The sequence below is a fragment of the Nicotiana tabacum genome, chromosome 4 (assembly GCF_000715075.1).
Source record: "Nicotiana tabacum cultivar K326 chromosome 4, ASM71507v2, whole genome shotgun sequence".
Lineage (NCBI taxonomy): Eukaryota > Viridiplantae > Streptophyta > Magnoliopsida > Solanales > Solanaceae > Nicotiana > Nicotiana tabacum.
In genome coordinates, this window is record NC_134083.1 from 48,523,630 (window position 1) to 48,543,856 (window position 20,227).

Genomic DNA, 20,227 nt, shown 5'->3' on the forward strand with positions numbered 1-20,227 from the left:
ACAAAATTAATTAGAGAAATTTTATGCATAATAATACAACAATCATCTAAATGCCGAAAAATATTATTACATTAGCATAATATGTGAATTCAAAATAAAAGGACATCATCAGAATTTACACAAATGATCAATCTAGTTATGTTAATTAGATAATTATGTATTGTAATTTAAAAGTATTTAATGTGATGGTATATTACCTAACACTTCTATGTAAATGATGTTTTTTTGTGTATATTTCCTTCTAATACTTTGGTCGCTCTGCCATAACCAGAAATCTTGTTGTCGATATTGATATTCCTCTTGAGAATGAAATATATAGTTATTCGTGTAAGAAAATATATTGTTGTAAATATAGTCCAATATTTAGAATGTTTATCTTTTTGCTTTATTTATTACATAATTTGTCACGACCCAATTTTACCTATAGGTTGTGATGGCGCCCAACACTACAGCTAGGCAAGCCAACTTAATAAATTAAGCATATATTGATAAAATTTAAAATCAAAAAAATAATAAAATACCAAATTCTACCAATGTGTGTGCCAAGACCTGGTGTCACAAGTGTATGAGCATCTAGTAGATTATACAAAACCTCAAATACTGTCTGAAATAAAAATAGACAAAATAAAAAATACAAGGAGAGACACTAGTAGCTGCAGAACGGCTCAGAAAGGCAGCTCACCACTATACCCCTGGATAACGTGGGTGTAAGACGATAGGTCCCCCACTAGTACTTGCCTCAGGTCCTGCACAAAAAGTGCAGCAAGTGTAGTATGAGTACGTAACAACGTGTACCCAGTAAGTATCAAGCCTAATCTCGAAGTGGTAGAGACGAGATGGCCGACTTTGATACTCACTATGGGTCAATCATAATAATTGAAATACAACTAGAATATTTAAATCAGCATGATTCACAGAATTTACAATAATTTATTTAACCAGCGGAAATAATCAAATTCCTTCAAATGCAACAATTCTCAATATATTAATTAGATTTCTTAAATTCAAATAATTTCTAATTTATCAATTAAATCTCATTTACAGGAATAACAATCAATTCCTTAACAAGCAGGAATATTAATTCATTAAATTCAAAGAATTCTCCAATTTATCAATTAGCTTCGCAAGCTGAAATAAACTATTAAAGTATCGTGTAATTATTATTATTAAGCACGATTTCTGCCAAGGACGTACGGACCGATCCAGAGTGTCTTGTACACTGTCGAGGGACGTGCGGCACGATCCATAGATGCATCTGTCCTGCCGAGGCATTCGGCCCGCTCCACAAGAAAGGAGGACATTTTCTTATGTACCTCCGGAAGGAGAGTATATTTTCTATAAGATAAATTCGGGAGGAAGAACAATTTCTTTTAACAATTAATTAATTTAAACAGAAAATCAAGCATATGAGATTTTCATCCTTTAATATCTTTATCTAACAATTCACATTATATTCATACATATATCAATTAATATTAATTAAACAAAGAATACAATTTACACAAGTAATTCATGCATTGAGTCCTAAACTACCCGGACTTTAGCATTAATAGTAGCTACGTACGGACTATCGTCACCTCGTGCGTACGTAGCCCCCGCAATTAGCAATAATTATTCAATTTAATCCCTATGGGATAATTTCTCCCTCGCAAGATTAGACAAGAGACTTACCTCGTCTCAAAGTCCACTTTCCGATTATCACGTCGCGTTGAATTCTCGATTCGACGCCTAAAATCCAAAACTATCCAAATATTATACAAAATAATTAATATATACTAAATGATTCAAAATTTATCTATTAAATAAATTACCTTATCCAAAATGATAAAATTTCTAAAATTCACCTCGGTCCCACGTGCTCGGATTCTGGAAATTTTCGGATGAAAACGTTACCCATAATCTCAAGAACTTAAATATATAATTTCTATCCAATTCCATAACTATTTTCGTGGTTAAAATCTCACTTTTATAAAAATCTAGGTTTTTCATCTAAATCTTTGATTTCTAAAATTTACTAGTTATAATCTACCTATAATCTATGTATTTAACTCAAGGGGTGTGGAATTAACTTACCTTTCAATTGCTAGTTGAAACTCCCTTCTCAAAAGCTCTGAAATCGCCCAAATGTGGAGAGAAAACGGGCAAAAATGACGGATTCTCGTTCTTTTAAGCTTTTGCCAAACAGGCCTTTCGCACCTGCGGAGGTTGGAACGCACCTGCGGAAAATCCTCGCAGGTGCGAGTTCCACTCGCCTGGCCAATTCTCGCATCTGCGCGTCTAGCCTCACACCTGCGCGTTCGCAGGTGCGCCCAATATTCCGCACCTACGATGGCAGGCCTCACATTTCTTTTCCGCTTCTGCGAAGAAATCTCGCATCTGCGAATGTCGCACCTGCGACTGGCCATGCGCAGGTGCGATTCTTACAGTAGGTGGGAGCTTCAGTTTTGGCACCTAACTTCCAACTTGGTCTAAGCCTCGTCCGATTGCCACTCGGGGACTCCGGGACCCCGTCCGAACATACCAACAGGTTTGAAATCATAAAACGGACTCGTTCGAACTCTCGGAACGCGTAAAACAACATCAAATTTAAGAATTATACCCTAAACCAAATTGATTCAAACTTAAGAATTTCAAGTTCTTCAATTTACTTCCAATGCGCCAAAATATACTTAAACTACTCTGAATGACACGAAATTTTACGTGTAAGTCTTAAATCACTATACAGAACTATTCCCAAACTCGGAATTACAAACGAACTTCAATAACTCAAAAAACTACCCCAAACCAAATTTAAAAAATTTTAAATCTTCAAATAGTTAATTTTTACTATTAAGCATCAAAACGCTCCCGGGTTATTCAAAACCCGATTTGGACATACGCCCAAGTCCAAAATCATCATACGAACCTATTGGAACCGTCAAATTCCGATTCCGGGGTCGTTTTCTCAAAATATTGACCGAGGTCAAACTTGTCCATTTAAAGTTAACTTAAGGAACCAAGTGTTCCGATTTCAACCCACACACTTCCAAATCCAAAAACAACCATCCCCGCAAGTCATTAATTAATAAAAGCATGTTCGGAGAGTTTTATTTTAGGGAACGAGTTTCTAAAAGTTAAAATGACCGGTTGGGTCATTACATAATTACAGAATATAAACATACTGAAAATTATTTTCCCACAAAGTTAAAAGGATATTCTTTAGTTTTGGAAGATGGAAGTTAAATTCGGGGATAAACACGTACTTGGAAGCACATTGACCAGTTATTTTTGCATGTATGACATTATTGTCAAAACTTTTGTATACTATATGTGTACTATTACATAAGCTATTCGAGGGATCTAAGTTTTTCAATAGCATGACATGCATATTTTTCGTCAAAATCAACCTATATGCAATGGAAGATCAATTTTAACTTAGTCTATTATATATACGGTAACACTAACATATGTAAGAAATAACAAACTTGTATGGTAGAAGGCCATTTGGTATTAAAGTATTTAAGTATTCTTCTTGATAGTAATTGCTGGTATCATCTTCTGCTGAATCAAAAACTGAAAAATATTTTATTTTTACCATAAACTTAGCAATCAACCTTTTATTTAGTCGATCAGCATATTCATTTCTGCTGGCTAAGATAGCTCTTTAATTTCTATCACATAACTTGTACAAATTACGTTTAAATCTAATGGTGGGAACATTTCCCTTATTAAATGTACAACTATTACCATTGAGCTTGATAACCACGTGTTCTGGAGGAATCAAACCATCTTTTATTAGATGCTCTTCTTCGTTTCCGACATGAAGAAAGAAGTTACTGAATGATGGATATGTTCTTACTTTTATATTTCGTGTCATTTGAATCTTTTTTATTTGAGGCCATAAGTATATTTTTGGCAAGTTAGCTTTTACAGTCTCTACTTTCATCGATTTTGGAACTACTGACAGTACTTGATGGAAATCACCTTCCAAACCATTAATTTTCCACCAAACGGTTCATTGATATACAATCTATCTCTAAAACTATGGGCAATTGTTTCAATCCTTTGACGCTTAGCCATAAGCGTTTCTTCCCATATTATCAATTTTGCTTTCCTTGGAAATTTAGCACCATTGCTCTTCTTTGATATATTTGTGATGGTTATTTCAGTTGTTTAAAAATATATATCAAATCTAAAGTGAGTTGTACGACCTCATAATAAAATCGTTGCTAGTACACCACTTATTATTATTGCTAACAGTATCATGCCTCTTGATCTGACGTTTGCAAATAATGTATGACATAGGAATATTATTTCGATTTCAGAGGCATCTACAAAGGATAATCCCGCTATACCAGAGTCGATTCTTTATAATATAGTCTTGAAAACTTATTCTTGTTCAAGATTTAGTTTTAATTGTGTTTCCTCAAACACTTATATTACCTTTTGATTCTTAATACTATACTAATCTTTTTTTACTTTGGGATCTAATTTTTTAAGCTCTAACGCTCTTTTCATGGAATAAATTTATGTACCTTAAGATTTTTTTTACTTGAAAAATAATTTTACTCACATGATGAATTTAAAAAATAATTAAATTGGATTCACTTGCTTTATAATTAATTGAAGGATTTAATTATTTGATCTTAACATAAGAAATAATTTATTTTATGTTGATTTAGATTAGTAATATCAGTTCATCTATTGTTTTTATAACTTTATCCACCATAAATTTTATTTTCAAAGAGTAAAAAGTTCGATCTGACATTCCACTTTTATATCTTTATGTTTGCAAAATCATCAGTAATATTAACTCTTACCAATCATTTTTCTTTTTCTTTATCACACTTTTGTATTCTTAAATAATTTCTTAGATGTTCTTAATAATGGGGTATATTTTTGAATATTACACAAAAAATTAATAATAATAAAATATTATTTGAGTAGGAAAGCAGTTCAACTTTAATAATATAAAATATAATATCGTGGGGATTTATTTTTAATTTTAATGCTTTATGCTGTCCACCTAAGATTACTTTTATTTTTTCTTGATATTGGACATTATGGAGTGGTAATTTATTGTCAATGCGAAGGATTTTTATGAAACTGATTTTATTAAACCTTCTTACATATTTTAATAAAAATTTAATAGACAAAATTTTATTAATTTTAAAATCTAAAATATTAAAAAAATTGACATAGAAGTTATTGTAGTACAAAAAAATAGGTTATTATAGTTATGTCATTTCCGTATGAGTTCTTCTGTTTAATATTTTGGGGTTATTTTGATCAATCAATATTGTATTAATACTTTTATAATAATATAGGCTATCCTTTTTCTAAATGAATTTTGAAAATATAATACATTCTCAAATTAAATTAGTAATAGGACAATATAATACGTTTTCAAATTAAATTAGTAATAGGATTTTTTAATAAATATATCCTAAAAGTAATAGGATTACATGGCTAAAAATATGTATTTACCTCGAAAGTAGTTATATAAATAGAAACCTAACGTGTTCCTAAAGGTATTAGGTTTACATGCTAACATGTAGTATTATATGTATATGCCCGAAAGTAATTATACTAATGGGATTCCTAAAGGTAATCGTGTAGGATTCCTAACGTGCAGTATTATGTATTTAAACTAATAGGATTATAAGGCTAATGTCTAGAATTTCGATTATATCCTTTTATTGTGAGTTTTTATACTTAATATTAAAAGATTATTTTTGTAAACCAACATTGTATTCATGCTTTTATAATAATATAGATACATGTTAGATATGTAAATTTATTTTGAAAAAAGTAAAAAATCTATACTCAAATTTCAAACGGAAGTTAGATATTTGAACTCTCATACTCTAAGAGGTCGTTTGGTACGCGTGATAAGATGGGATAAAGTGTAGTACTAAATTTATACTATATTTAGTTGGCGGTATAAATTTATTTCGGAATAAATTTATACCGTTAATCAAACATAGTATAAACTTAGTCCCAAAATTAATCCTGGATATCCAATCTTATCCCATCAAATTTGGTACATTATTTTATCGCACCTTCCAGGTCAGATAAATTAGCCTATGAATTATAATCCCAAGACTATAATTTCGAATTAATTTAGTTCGCGTATCAGACGACCCCTAAATCTTTTATAAATTGGGATAAATGAAGTATATGGGGATCGTTTGGTTACCAGGATGGGACCACATGATTAACTATTTCACCTTATGTAAGATAGCTAATCTCATTATTTTAGTATAAAATAGTTTCGAGACTAGTTAATATCTATATCAAACATGAGACAAAATAATATAATATTTTATCCCGAAATTGTTATTCCTTATCCCTCAAACAATGTGTCAATGCAAATATCTCAAGCTAAAAATAATTACATGCATACAATGAGATGAGGAAAGTTTTTTTTGTGGACAATAATTTATGTTTTTGGGTGTGTTTGGTAGGAAGGAAAATATTTTTCAATTTTCCTTCTCAACCTTCTCTACCCTATTCCCCACCCTCACTAACCTACCTCCACCTCCACCCCTACCCACCTAATCCCACCCATGCCTACCCACCCTACCCCTCTCTCCAAAAAAGTTTTTTTTTTCGTCACCACCAACACTACTAACCCTCCCCCAAATTTTTTTTTTTTTGTAATTTTAAATTTCTATTTTTTTATTTTTCTGTACCACCCACTCCCACCCCCCGCACAGAAAAAGTTTTTTATTTTGTATTTTTTATTTTTATAATTTTTAAATTTCTGTTTTTTCTTGTTTTTGCACCACCCACCCCCTCCCCCACCCTCACAATTTTTTTTTTACTTTTTTTTTCTTTTGTAATTTTAAATTTCTGTTTTTTCGTTTTTCTGCAACCCCTCGCCCCTCCCCCTTCCCGATTTTATTTTATTTTATTTTATATATTTTCAGTTTTAGTTTTTTCATCTTTCGGTTTACAGGTTCGAAATTTCACAAGATCCAAAGTTATGAGTTCGGAGGTTTATGTATTTGAAAATTTACGGGTTTAAAAATTATAAAGTTTACGGGTTCAAAATTTTGTGGTTTTGAAAGTTTAGCTGTTCGATAGTTTATGAAATTTGTGAATTCGGAAGGTTATTGGTTCGAAAGTTTATGACTTCATGTTTATTGTATCTAAATTATTTATGAATACTTTTGAAAAGTTATTTTCATTAATTTGTGTACCAAACGTCGAAAAATGAATAAGATTACTACTTATTTTTCAAAAAAATAATTCTTGGAATATTATACCAAACACACCCTTTGTTTTCTTCCTTTTTCCATTTTTCGGGCTATAACATAGGGCTGTAACCAGTAGCTGTAGGCTGTTCCCTATTAGAACTGAAAAACCCATCTTTGACCTGTCCATCAACTCAGTTCCCAGCTACTGCATTAAATAACACTGCACGGACTTCATAACGTGGCAGCTACTGATTCGCCAAAAATCAAATCGTTGTGTGCGGGCTTCCAGCGAGAAACTATTTGACTTCTCATCCCCAAACCAAAGAAAAAAAGTCCCCCAAAACCAAGAAAACAGAAAAGCCCAAAGTCACCTCCAACTTTTGCTATATCTGTAACTCATCACTTCAAATTAAAAAAAATCTAACCTTTATTCTCCATAATTTGGATTTGTAGTAGAAGCACTTTTTCTTTTATCTGTTTTTTTTTAAGTGATCAAGAATTTCAACTACAGTAAGCTTCTTCCTATTTTCATCACTCAAGTTCTGCTCAAGTTTGTTCTTCTCATCGTTAAGTTTGACCCCCACAAACGTATACTCTCTGTTTCTCTGTTATTTGGTAAGTTTTTGCTTCGCGCTTGTTCTTAGTTTTCTCACTTGAAATTTTGTTCTCAAACTCATGGTTTTAGTCTTGTACTCCAACTCTGCTGTAACTTATAGGTGAACAGGAGAAGGGGGTTGAAGCTACATTAAGGAAAATTTTGTAAAACATAGTGACATTTAATAATATTATTTACATATTTTAAGTTTCTTAACTGGTCTTTTAACCTCGTTTTCTGCATTTTATATATATATATATATATATATTCTTGAGCTTCTATACTGCTACTATTATATTGCTTCTATTCTTTTTTGTTCTGTTCTTTATTCATAGGATACCTCAAACAGATCATTAATTGTACTGTACATTCTAGTTTATTATGGGGTATATCAATGTTTTCATGAAACTGCAACAAGCCAACAAAGCCTCAGTTTTTTAATGTGTTATTTGCTTATCATTAATTGATGAAAGAGATATAAGTGGAAAAATAAGTTGACATCGTTTTTGAATAGTGTAGGCCCTATTTTTGCCAGCTGAAATGGAAACAAAACTGAAGGCAGAGAAAAAACATGGTGGTGAGGCCTTAACTCCTGTTTCTATGGCTTCTTCAAATTATTCAAAAAGGAGAAGCTTCAGTAGACCCTCTTGGCTTCTTTGCACAGTTGCTGGTAAATTATTCAGATAATTTTTACTCTGCTTTTTCTCTTCTGTTAATTGTACACCAACATCATTTTAGGAAAAAAAAAGGTAGTAAGAAAAATACCCAAATATCCACTATATTCTAGTATCATTCCTACCTTTGCCGTTATAAAATTGTCTACTATTTTTCTGTGACACTACCGGATTTTGAACTATAGTTAAAAGTAGTAGGATAAATTTGGATTTTTTCCATGTATTGACACATAGAATCTCATACTGTCAGGGGCAAATAAAATGTATGAATGACCTTGAAATATAGAAGAAGATAAAATTGAAATATTTCATAGTATAAAGGTGTAATTTGAAGCTTTTACTGAAGTATAATTTATTTTACACCCATATTTGACACATAGAAAACCTTTTTTCAAGTTTTTATTTATTATTCTAAAAAGCATATTGAATGTTATACCATAATTTGTTTATTTGTCGTAGTAGTAGACTAGTAGTAAGAACATAAGTTGGAAAACTCAATATTGTAGTTTTAGAGGTCGTAAGTTACTAGCTTAAATTTATACTGTATAAAATTTATCTATGCCGTCAAGTAAGTTTAATTTCAGACTTCATGGTTATCTCATCAAACTTAGGATTATTTTATCTCATGTCTCATACGGGGGATAAATTAGTCCGAAAATTATAATTCGAAGACTATAATCCCGAAATATTATAGTCGTCGGTACCAAAATAAACATGAAGATTGGACTAGTGATGGCAGAAAGATAGAAAGAGAAGGAGCATTGATTGTAATTGTAGGGGTGTGGGGTCCGTTATATTTTAGGTGATTTAGGTGATGTGAACATTTCTTTCCCTAGGGAATGACTAGAGTGTTTACCTTTCTTTTGGATGTGTATGGGAAGAAGGGTATCATTCTGAAATGAAGGGTCACTTTCTTCTCAGATTATGAATTATTTTATGATAGAAACAGAAAGTTAATTTCAAAAAGCTGTGTCCTTTTGCTATTTATGTCTCTTGCGGTTTTTGTCTAAAGACTTGAGAATCTGGCAACACTTTTTTTAGGTAGGTATTTTCAAAATTTGAATACTAAAATCGTTTTCAAATGGAGGGGAATAGGGGACTACTGATATAGTATTTACTTTTATTATGTGATGCCGTGTTGCAGAAAGAAAACGATTTCTGGTTTTAAATGACAGAATCTTTTCTTCTTTTCTGAATCTTCTTTATCTGTTGTACCTTAGACGTAATGTAGCTTTAATCCTTTTTGAGTACAAGAATCCTATGCTCTCTCGAATGCTCAGATGCAGGAGTCCGGAACCAAAATGTGAGTTATTTTTTGGATTCAAAGAATCAAAATGTATGAAAAAAAAATATAGTGACCAAAATATATATAACGCCCTTTTAAAGGGCACTATACCTTAACGGGCAAACGGGCGCCCTTTAAAAGGGCGTTATATATATTTTGGTTACTATATTTTTTTCGACATTTTGATTCTTTGAGTCCAAAATAATCACATTTTGGTTCCGGACTCTCAGATGCAGCTACTAATTTTGTTTCTAATTTATGTGCTTGGTTCACAAGATTATATAAGGTTTTTTGACTAGTGAATACCCCTCTTTACTGAAGTAAAATACAGTCAGACCTCTTTATAACAGCATCCCCATATAACAACATTTCACTATAAAAGTCAAGCTTTTTCGTAACCAATTTCCATTATGTTCTTTATAACGGCACTTCGCTAAGAACAAAAAATATTCGGAACAAACGAAAGGTTTGACCGTACTCTCTTTAGGAAAGTCTTCGGTTTAAAGAATGGGTGCTAATTGGATGCGAATAAACTTATTTAGTAGTAGTAGCTTATTTGACGGACGGTTCTCATTTTGCAACCTATATGTCGGGGCTTTTTCTTCTAATATGGCTTAAAATAAATATTTGTTCATTATTAAAGAATAAGCTTGTTATATGGTCAAATCATAAATGTAGGAGCGAATTTGAACGAGAATTCTATTTCTATTTTTACTTTAGAAAAATTTACATTTTTGGAGTTATAATCCCCAATTTACTTTAGTTTTTGCCTATATGAGTTTTTCATAAAAAAAGCTTTTTAGAAAATTATAGTATAAGAAGAAATTGTTTCTTCTCAGATAGTACTATATTTGTCAATGGCAATGATCATTTTGGAAGTCTACCTTTGAGTTAATTAATATAAGGAATAATATAATGCTCATATGGATAAACCACTGTACCGTAAGGCTTAAGATTCTTAATTTACTGCTGATTAATTAGTAATTTCCTGCTCAAAGAAATAAAACATTTTTAATTGAGAAATTCTTGTTTTGTACCTCGTGGACTCGGGATAGACAAGCAATTGTGATTTCATGAATGCTATCTTTAACTTGGGCTGGCAATTGTGGTAATAATATTTTGCTGCATGTTACAGCAATGTTCTTAAATTCGTAGAAATGTGGAGAAAGTTGAAAATTAATAAACAAGGACCAGAACCAGTGTTTATTTTGGATTCAAACTACTGATTTCATTTTCATATACGTCCAAATTTGTCACAATCTGCACATAGGGAAGAAATGGGCTGAAGATGAAAACAATGTACCATGCAATTCAAATTTCAAATTCTTGCAACTGTCCAAGTAAAAAACAGACCATTCACTTATTTGTCTCTACTTGAATTTGGGTGTTTTTTTATTCTCTTTAGATTTGGATGAGAAGATGAAGAAGGTGGCACTGAACATCCCAGAAAAAGGCAATGCTGACAGTTTTGCCGAACGTGCTGACGCCTATTACCAGAAACGGCCACAGCTGTTAGCCTTACTTCAAGAATTGTACAACAGCTATGTCTCTTTGGCAGATCGCTACTGTCAAGCACTTGCCAAGAACCATGATCACAATCGTCGATATTCTTCTCCTATACCATCGTTAACTTTCAGTGAGAACGATAACTGTGATGAGGAAGACAATGGTGGGGAGATCATTGAGTCTGATGCTGAGAGTTCATTATCATATCAGCCTCCCTTTCCACCTTCAACACAAGGTAAATTTGAGGCAGACATGATTGTTGCTGACTTGGTGCTCAGAACTGTGGAATGTGATTTCGTCTTAGACGAGCTTAATCAAGTGGATAAGCAAAACAATGAGTCATTAAGGAAGGTAGAGTTGCAGAAAAGCTTACTGGACGTGCTGGAATCAGAGAGGTTGATACTGTTAAACGAGAATGCTAGATTAGGATACAAGGTAGCTGCATTGATGGAGGAAAACAAAGGGTTATCTTCGGAATCTCTGTTCTTGAAGAGGAAGGCTGCTGAGTTAGCAAGGTGCATATTAAAAATGAGGGAGGATCATAGGGTTTGCATGTTAAGTCGAAAGATTGAGGATCTTCAAGGGCAAATATACGGGCTGGAGAAGAGGAACAAGGAGTATTATGATCAGCTTGTAAAGCATGAAGAAGAGAAGAAGAGCACGTCCAAATCGATGAAGGGTAAAAGAGAAGTTAGTCTAAAGGGTTGCTTTAAAGTTCCTGAAGATGTTGTTGCTGGGATTACTAGGAGCTTTAGTTTTGGAAATCTGAAAAAGGGTGACCAACAGGAAAATTTCAAAGCTGAAGATGGGAAGAAAGTTCCTAAGTTGTGGGATAGGGTCAAGAAGTTTGATATCTTCCTTTGTGGACCTAATTTCAACTCACCCTATTGCTGATTATAGGGAAACAGAATGTTTACTAGATTGAAATTATAGCTTTACTAGTATACCGTAAGTTTAGTAGAGACTTAACTCTTGTATTGTGTATGTTCTATTCCAACCTTTTGGCAGGATACATGTGACATCTGAAAAAAACTTCAATCTCTGCCCTAATCTCCAAGATTGCAAAAGTGAACACTGTCGAAGATGCGCTAAGATTTAAGTAGGTTGATAAATTGACTTATGATGCATATATATAACAAAAATACCAGCCAACAGTTACTAACAAAATAATCTCCTGTTTTCCGACATTGTTCTGTATACAATGTCAAACTAGACAATAAACTACAATACAGAACCATGTAGATTAGTGAAAGTTCACTTCTGTAGATTTTGGCATAATTGAACCTATTCTACCTCAGCAAGACTTCAGGGAAATTATGTTGACAACGATCCTACCTAGGTAAAGCATACCAACACATCCCTCATCCCAAATTCGCAAGTGCAAGTTTCTCCTTAAGCTTTGCAATCCGAGCCTGAAACATTAAGGATGATGATACATCAGTGTTGAAAAACCAGATCTTGTGAAGAACGGATAGTTCTCCACAATAGCATCTCAGCACGTCACCTGTGTGTATGCATATGGACTCAGCTACTTGGGGGCATCAATGAGGTGATAGATTTACTTCAGGCCCATAATTCTTTAATATAATAATTAGTTTGGAGGCTTAGAACCATTTTTGACAAACACCACCCTCCACATGGATCAGCTTTGTGGTGTGCATGGGCAGATCTCTCTATATCCCACAAAACATGAAAGTGTACTACCGCCATCGCAAAAAACTGTGAGCCATTTCCTGGACACGCCAATTTTAGTTTTAATTTGGAATATGAAGCGTAAAATTTTTCTTGGCTGCAACTACAATCTGGCAATTTATCTGCGCTTGCAGCCTTATCTTATTGGAACCACAATATCTGTTTAAAGATATTACCCATAACTTTATTTAGTTATTGACACAACTGGCTACACTAATGACTTCTACGATGTCATAACCGGATTTACACTACTAACAAATGAACTACTATATCAGATTTTTAATTACTTCTCAAATAGCACATTCATTGTCTTAAAAAACATTTTGTACTTGTTTGGTGTTGCCAAAAGTTAATGCAAGGAAGTAAACCTTAAAAAATAAGCCCAAGTCATAGGATTTACGATACAGAACAGATGCAAAATGTTAAACCAATTCTACTGTAGAATTTCAACAGACATGAACTGCACCTTGAATGATTTTGAACGACGGATGGACGGATCTAACACTAAAGCCATGGAGTATGATTTCTCGGCTGCATCAACTTGGTCCGCAGCCATCAAAGCATCACCTTGGCAGATATAACCCTGTAAAAATCAAATAGTAATAAATATTTGTAAGTAGGGATTAGTAGATATAGTAGTTTACTGTTCTCTTCCTAAACTAATAGCAGAAAGAGAGTACAGATATTATGCGGTCATTTTTTTTTATCTGCTGCATTCTGAAGTCGACATGTAGGGGATCGTGACATCATGGTTAAATAAGCTAATTTTAGCATTGAGTTTAAGCACAAAACATGCTTTTCATGTATACTGTAGCAGAAGTAACAAATAATCAAATTACTTCAGGATAATTGGGAGCAATAGTCGACGCCTCCTTAGCATCTTCAAGTGCATCAGCCAAATTTCCCATTGCCAACTCCGCAGCAGACCTAAATGAAGATACTTATTTCAGCATCTTGTTGTTCACATGCATTCTGACCATCTAGACAACAAGGCATTAGTGACAAATTATTAATATAAATTTGGATGCTGGAACAGAATCTAGCAATCCAAGAATTTTTTAAATGACTTTAAGAAAATTCAGTATTTTAACCAGAAAGGAAGATGAAAGCCAAAATGCAAGGACAAACGCTTAAGAGACAGAATAATGATGGTTGGTTTTGCTTAAAGCTGCATGACAATCATTTGAATAACAGATATAGATTTAGGGTATCCTTCTGATTATTTGACTACAAAATGTCTTAACTTCCAATGGAAAAGAAGAGAGTTTAAACACAATAAACCTGTCTTTGAGCATAATATGAACACCTCCAAACGGTTTTAGATCAATAGCCTGCACATGAAAATGGCAACATCAGTGCCCTTAGGCACCAACCTTGTATTAGATACAATGAACAGGCCATATATAAAGAGACATGTAAAACTACAACATAAGTAACGATGGCAACATAGAAAATAATGAAAGGACTACAGCATCATTTCTAGACACTTTAATTAACTTTTAGAGAAAGGATATTGAATGCCGCAATAGGTACTTTTTTCTTTTATGATGCACTAGACGAGGGACAACAAAGTTCAAAGTAATCCAGCGTAACTGCTTAATGTTGCAAGAAAGCTAGAGATTTTTTCTTTTTTTCTTTTTAACAAGGGTGCCCCGATCAGCTTGCATTAGTGATATATATCTGTCTGATAGTAAGAAAATCTTCAATTCGATAACCTTGAAAGGATCAAATGTTATAATGTATGAGACCTTGAAACCGAAAGTTAATTCAAACATTCACACCTCAAGCTTTAGTTTCTTCACCATTTTTATCATGACATACTTTGATAGCCTCAAATTTATTCTACTAATCAAAGTGGAAATCAATGCATTGATATTCATTCCAATGCGCTCTATCCCGTTAAGACAGCCCAAAAAGATCAATGGTCAGTGTCACTATGACACCTCCTTTTTTTTTTGGATGACGGTAGTGTCCAGGCAGGGGCGAAGCTATGTTGGCCCAAGGGTGGTCAACTTAACACCCTTCGCCGAAAAATTATACTACGCATAAGGTAAAATATTACTTGCTATTGATTAAAAAAAAAGAATTTGAACACCCTTGCATAGCCCACTGGCAAATTTGAACACCCTTATTGAATTTCCTGATTTCGCCGCTGTGTCCAGGCTTGCTTGCGCGCAGCTCAACTTTTCCACCGGTACCTGTTACCTCCCAAGTCCCACCAGCTTAGGCAGATGTGAAGAAATCAGACACCTCCTAACTTTTTGATAGATAACATTCTTCAAAGTAATTCTAAGATGTAAACTAAGCAAAACTTGATTCAGTGCAATGCATCAAAATACGAAACCAATATATACCTGTGAGAGCAAACTATGAGCCTCAGAAAAATTGGCATTACTCATTTCATCCTCAGCTCTTTTCCTCAACGCTAAAGCCTCCAAGCTTTTCCTGCTTTCCCCTTCCACGTCATCCCTCTTACCAAGGCAAAGGAACGCCATAATTTCAGCAGCACGAGTAGCAGTAGCACAGTGCTTAACAAAGACGGCGTCGGGTAAAACGACGACGTTAGGTCCAGCTCCGCAGTGGCCAAGACACCCACAGGAGTTAACGGTGACGTAGGGAGGAGCAATTCCGGAAAGAACTTGAAGGGTATCTAAAGATCCCTGTTTCCTGCATGTCCTGTTTGTGCAAACTCTAATTTCTATCTTCCTTTTTAGTTCTTCTGCTTCTGCTTCTGCTTCTATTGGCGATGCTTTGATTCTTGTAGAGTCAATTGATTTATAATAGGGGAATGGCGAAAAGGGTTGCTGCTGAGAAATGCTGCCGATAGTGAGACTGCTCATATGAATTGTACTCATCTCCTTTTACTTTAATTACTTCTCGTTTCTCCTATTTCTTTACTTTTTTGCTCTCTTCATTTGTATGCTCCGCAGAGAGATACACAGTCAAACGATTTAAGGCGGGTAGGATAATGGAATATTCTACTTGGTTTCCATTTATTGAGTCCCAATTTATCCTCTTTCCAAAATTATGTACTACTAGTACTATGTATAAGTGATTTTTTTTTTTTTTGGGTGAAAAGCAAACAAAAGTAATTCTTCTAATTTGATTTTGTTATAAAATAAAAGCAACTTAGTAAAACATGAACAAGATATGTTGTTATGAAATAAAAGCAATTTAGTAAAACATGAACAAGAAATGGAGATAGAGAGAAGGAAGAGATTTTCTTCTTCAATTGTGTTATTTTCCTATCTATTACAAGACCTTTATATAGGCATGAAAAGTGAAGAAAAATATATCATTGAATATGTCATTAAGCATATAAATATGTCATTGAATATGTCATTAAGCATTTGAGAAGATCATGGAGAAAGAGTAGACATCCACCATAATTTGATTTTTTTTATAACACTCCCCCTTGGATGTCCATAGATAATGTGTCTCGTTAAAAACTTATTAGGAAAAAACCCTATGGGAAAAAAAATCCTAGTGAAGGAAAAAAAGTACACATGTTTAGAAATACGCCTTTTGGTTGCCTCGTTAAAAACCTTGCAAGGAAAACCCAGTGGGACAAAACCTTGTAAGGAAAAAAGAGTACAACGCGTATTAACTTCCCCCGATGAGAGCATCAATTCATATCCTTGAGCCTTCGCATCCCAATCTTGTACACTAGTTTCTTGAAGGTTGACGTCGGTAGAGATTTGGTGAACAAATCAACCATATTATCACTTGAATAGATCTGTTGCACATTGATATCACCATTCTTTTGAAGATCATGTGTGAAAAATAACTTTGGTGAAATGTGCTTTGTCCTATCCCCTTTTATGAATACTCCCTTCAACTGGGCTATGCATGGTGCATTATCTTCATACAAAATTGTAGGTAGTTTGTTACACTTCAAACCACATTTGTTTTGAATAAGGTGTATTATAGACCTCAACCATACATATTCTCGACTTGCTTCATGAATAGCAATTATCTCAGCATGATTAGATGAAGTAGCCACGAATGATTGCTTAGTCGATCGCCAAGATATGGCAGTGCCTCCATATGTAAACACATAGCCTGTTTGAGATCGAACATTTTGTGGGTCATATAAATACCCAGTATCGGCATAACCAACAAGATCAGGACTGCAATCATTGCCATAAAATAATCCCATACCGGTAGTCCCTTTTAGATACTGCAATATGTATTTGATTCCATTCCAATGTCTCTTTGTAGGAGCAGAGCTATATCTTGTTAAGACATTAACTGAAAAAGTTATGTCAGACCTTGTAATGTTAGAAAGATAGTGCACCAATTGCACTAAGATATAGTACGTCAGGACCAAGAAACTCTTCATTATTTTCATGAGGTCGGAATGGATGTGCTTTATCCATATAAAATCGCTTTAAAATTATTTTAGTGTATGTTGATTGATGGACAAAAATTCCATCTTTCATATACTCAATTTGTAGACCAAGACAAAATTTTGTCTTTCCAAGATCTTTCATTTCAAATTCTTTCTTTAAATAGTCTACTACTTTAGGAAGCTCTACTGCTTTAGGAAGCTCCCCAGGAGTTCCAATGATATTTAAATCATCAACATACACGGTGATTATAACAAATTTAGATCCAGATCTTTTTATAAAGACACAAGGACAAATTGAATCATTCTTGTACCCTTCTTTCAACAGGTACTCACTCAGACAATTATACCACATGCGCCCTGATTGTTTCAATCCGTATAAGGATTTTTGAAGTTTTATTTAATAAATTTCTTGGAAACCTTAATATGCTTCAGAACAATTTAAATCCTTCAATGATTTCCATTATACGCATATCACATTTTTTTTGTATTGCCAGATTAAAACCTGAAATGGTGACATCCACCACAGGAGAACATGTCTCTATATAATCAATGCCAGGATATTTACAAATCTTCTTGTGACACAAGTCGTCTTTATGTCTATCGACTTGACCTTTTTTTTTTTTTTGCATAAGAACACATTTATACCTTCGCTGGCTTTATACTTTCAGGTGTTGGGACTATCCGTCCAACTTCATATTTTTCATGTGAAAGCAATTTTTATTGCATATTTTTTATTTGGCCAATTATTTATCTATCCAAATTTCATGACAGATTTGAGCTCAAGATCCTCGTCAATATAAATAATATTGAGAGTTACATTAAATTAACAATATCGCCGACGATCATTTTATATCGGTTCTACTATTACCCAATAAAGACATAACTTATTGAGATCTCTTTATCTTATTATTTTCAGGTACCTGAGCCTCTCCCATGAGGTCTTATGAAGTGTTATGTCGTGGTGCTCTTCTAGAGCACTTGCCTCCTTATTATGACCATCTTGAACATTTGCTCCTCTCCTTCTTCAAGGAGTTTTATCTTTGGAACCGATTAGTCTATTATGCTTTATGCATGCTATGGACTCTATTCATTATGAACTTTATTTTATTTGAAGCATTAGCAGTTGAATATGACATTTAGCTTTGGGTCAGCAAATACGCCTAGCAATATTTTGCAAATGAATTATCACTTGAACTTCAAGTTCACATTTTCTCGTACGAGGATCTCGATATACTCATAATAATTTATTATATGCATTTTTTTTTCAGCTGTCCATTTTCTCCCCCTATTGTTGGGATCACCAACACATATCCTTAGTCTTATTTAGGGATCCATCTTTGTGCATTGTGGTGGAACAATTAAATCATATAGCACATTCATATTTCTAGATGGAAATTATTTGGTTCCTGACCCTAAACCGATTGTGATAGGGAGAACTTATCATAACTTGGCTAGATACGCACAACTGCTGTTGTATATTAAATAATACATCACATGCCAAATTTTATTATGGTAATTTTATTCTCATAACCAATGGTTTAGATCTAATTGGAGGCATACAATTTCTGCTAAACCAACTTGGATTTAAATCAGTATTATCAAGATAAATCATCATAATTTATATTGTGGAACTGTGTTCTAATAATTTGAGCAATCAATCTTGCAAAAGCCAAACTACAAGTTGATAACAAATGCACATGTGACCATAGAATAGATGCATCAATTAAAATCATATAATAGTAAACGGTCCACATGGAAGGTGACTGGGCCCATATATTTATCACATTTTATTCGTTTCAGAAATCAAGGGATTCAATCCCAACCTTAACTGGTATATCATGAAAATAAGCAGCACTAGAGAATTCTTGAAGAATCTTATATTTCTTCAATATATGCCAATGTAATTCTCAATTAATTTTTTTTTTCGCATCATAATTGAACCGAGATGGTCAACCGGTCATGCCAACTAATATTTGTTTCAGTAAACCTCTAGTTTACTTGTGGCTTGTGAATGCATCATCATGCTTATACTTGTGTAGTACAAATAGAAGAAAAGTCAGGTAACCTTTCATATTTACCCGGTATGATTATAGTAATATAAAGATATTCAATCTTCTTTTCATTTATAGTCTCAATATGCTAACCACTTTGTCTAATATATTTGTAAATCAAAATATTTCTTTTGAGACTTACTACAATATTAATGTCATGAAGAATTTCATTCATCTGGGTAGTAACAAATTAGTTCTTTCAGAGCTCTTAACTGCTTTTGTACTGCAAGATCTTTTATCACACCATCCATATAATGAATGTCTCCTTCACAAAGAGAATCATATCATAATAATTGTCATGTTCAAAATCATCACAAGCAAAATAATTTCTTACTTTAATTTTTCTTTTAATAACTTTCATAAGGCATGGCAAAATATTTTTGGCGCATCACATGCATGCGACCAATGATATATTCATGTAACTACACAATAATATTCATTATCTTTCTTTGTCTCAAACCTCCCTTAGAGGTGAGTTGTAGTATTTATCCAACTATGCATAAGTACATTATTATGCATAATCTTTATCATATATATATTTTCACATTCACTTTCAGGAATGAGTATGCAATCTCAATGTTTATCACAAGTCACATTTCAGGAATGAGTATGCAATCTTAATATTTATCACAAGTCATATTCTCTTCAAAGAATTTCTCCCTTTTATAATTACCATAGTGATAACTATTATTATTTTGGCCTTTCGCACGCCCACATTTATTGGTCAATCACTTGTCTTTATTTAGACTTATCATGCACTGCTATCACATTCACTTCAAAAATAGAGCAAATCAAGTGGGACAAGCTTCATGCTTTTTCATGAAAATTACATTATTTTTTATTTAGTTATTATTATTATTATTATTATCAATATAGTGCATTAGGACTCAAA

At 33.3% G+C, this 20,227-nt stretch overlaps 2 protein-coding genes across 2 annotated transcripts; one reads left to right on the plus strand and one right to left on the minus strand.

The window, feature by feature from the left end:
• The first annotated feature begins 7,354 nt into the window (after positions 1-7,354).
• LOC107800304 (kinase-interacting family protein-like) lies at positions 7,355-12,283 on the plus strand. The gene is made up of 3 exons (XM_016623454.2): positions 7,355-7,796; positions 8,296-8,446; positions 11,141-12,283. Exons 2-3 carry the CDS (start codon positions 8,317-8,319, stop codon positions 12,133-12,135), a joined length of 1,125 nt encoding a protein of 374 aa, XP_016478940.1. The 5' UTR covers positions 7,355-7,796; positions 8,296-8,316; the 3' UTR covers positions 12,136-12,283.
• A 60-nt stretch (positions 12,284-12,343) lies between these two features.
• On the minus strand, positions 12,344-15,920 carry LOC107800305 (uncharacterized). The gene is made up of 5 exons (XM_016623455.2): positions 15,288-15,920; positions 14,215-14,264; positions 13,773-13,860; positions 13,400-13,516; positions 12,344-12,653 (listed from the first exon to the last, which is right to left on the minus strand). Exons 1-5 carry the CDS (start codon positions 15,786-15,788, stop codon positions 12,603-12,605), a joined length of 807 nt encoding a protein of 268 aa, XP_016478941.1. The 5' UTR covers positions 15,789-15,920; the 3' UTR covers positions 12,344-12,602.
• Positions 15,921-20,227: the final 4,307 nt, after the last annotated feature.

What these genes read in the sequence shown, in the direction of transcription:
- LOC107800304 (XM_016623454.2), top strand. Translation starts at nt 8,317, where the DNA reads ATGGAAACAAAACTGAAGGCAGAGAAAAAACATGGTGGTGAGGCCTTA. An exon ending in GCTTCTTTGCACAGTTGCTG is followed by an intron (nt 8,447 to 11,140) that starts GTAAATTATTCA and finishes TATTCTCTTTAG; the next exon opens with ATTTGGATGAGAAGATGAAG.
- LOC107800305 (XM_016623455.2), bottom strand. Translation starts at nt 15,788, where the DNA reads ATGAGTACAATTCATATGAGCAGTCTCACTATCGGCAGCATTTCTCAG. An exon ending in CTCATAGTTTGCTCTCACAG is followed by an intron (nt 14,265 to 15,287) that starts GTATATATTGGT and finishes TTTCATGTGCAG; the next exon opens with GCTATTGATCTAAAACCGTT. An exon ending in CATATTATGCTCAAAGACAG is followed by an intron (nt 13,861 to 14,214) that starts GTTTATTGTGTT and finishes ATCTTCATTTAG; the next exon opens with GTCTGCTGCGGAGTTGGCAA.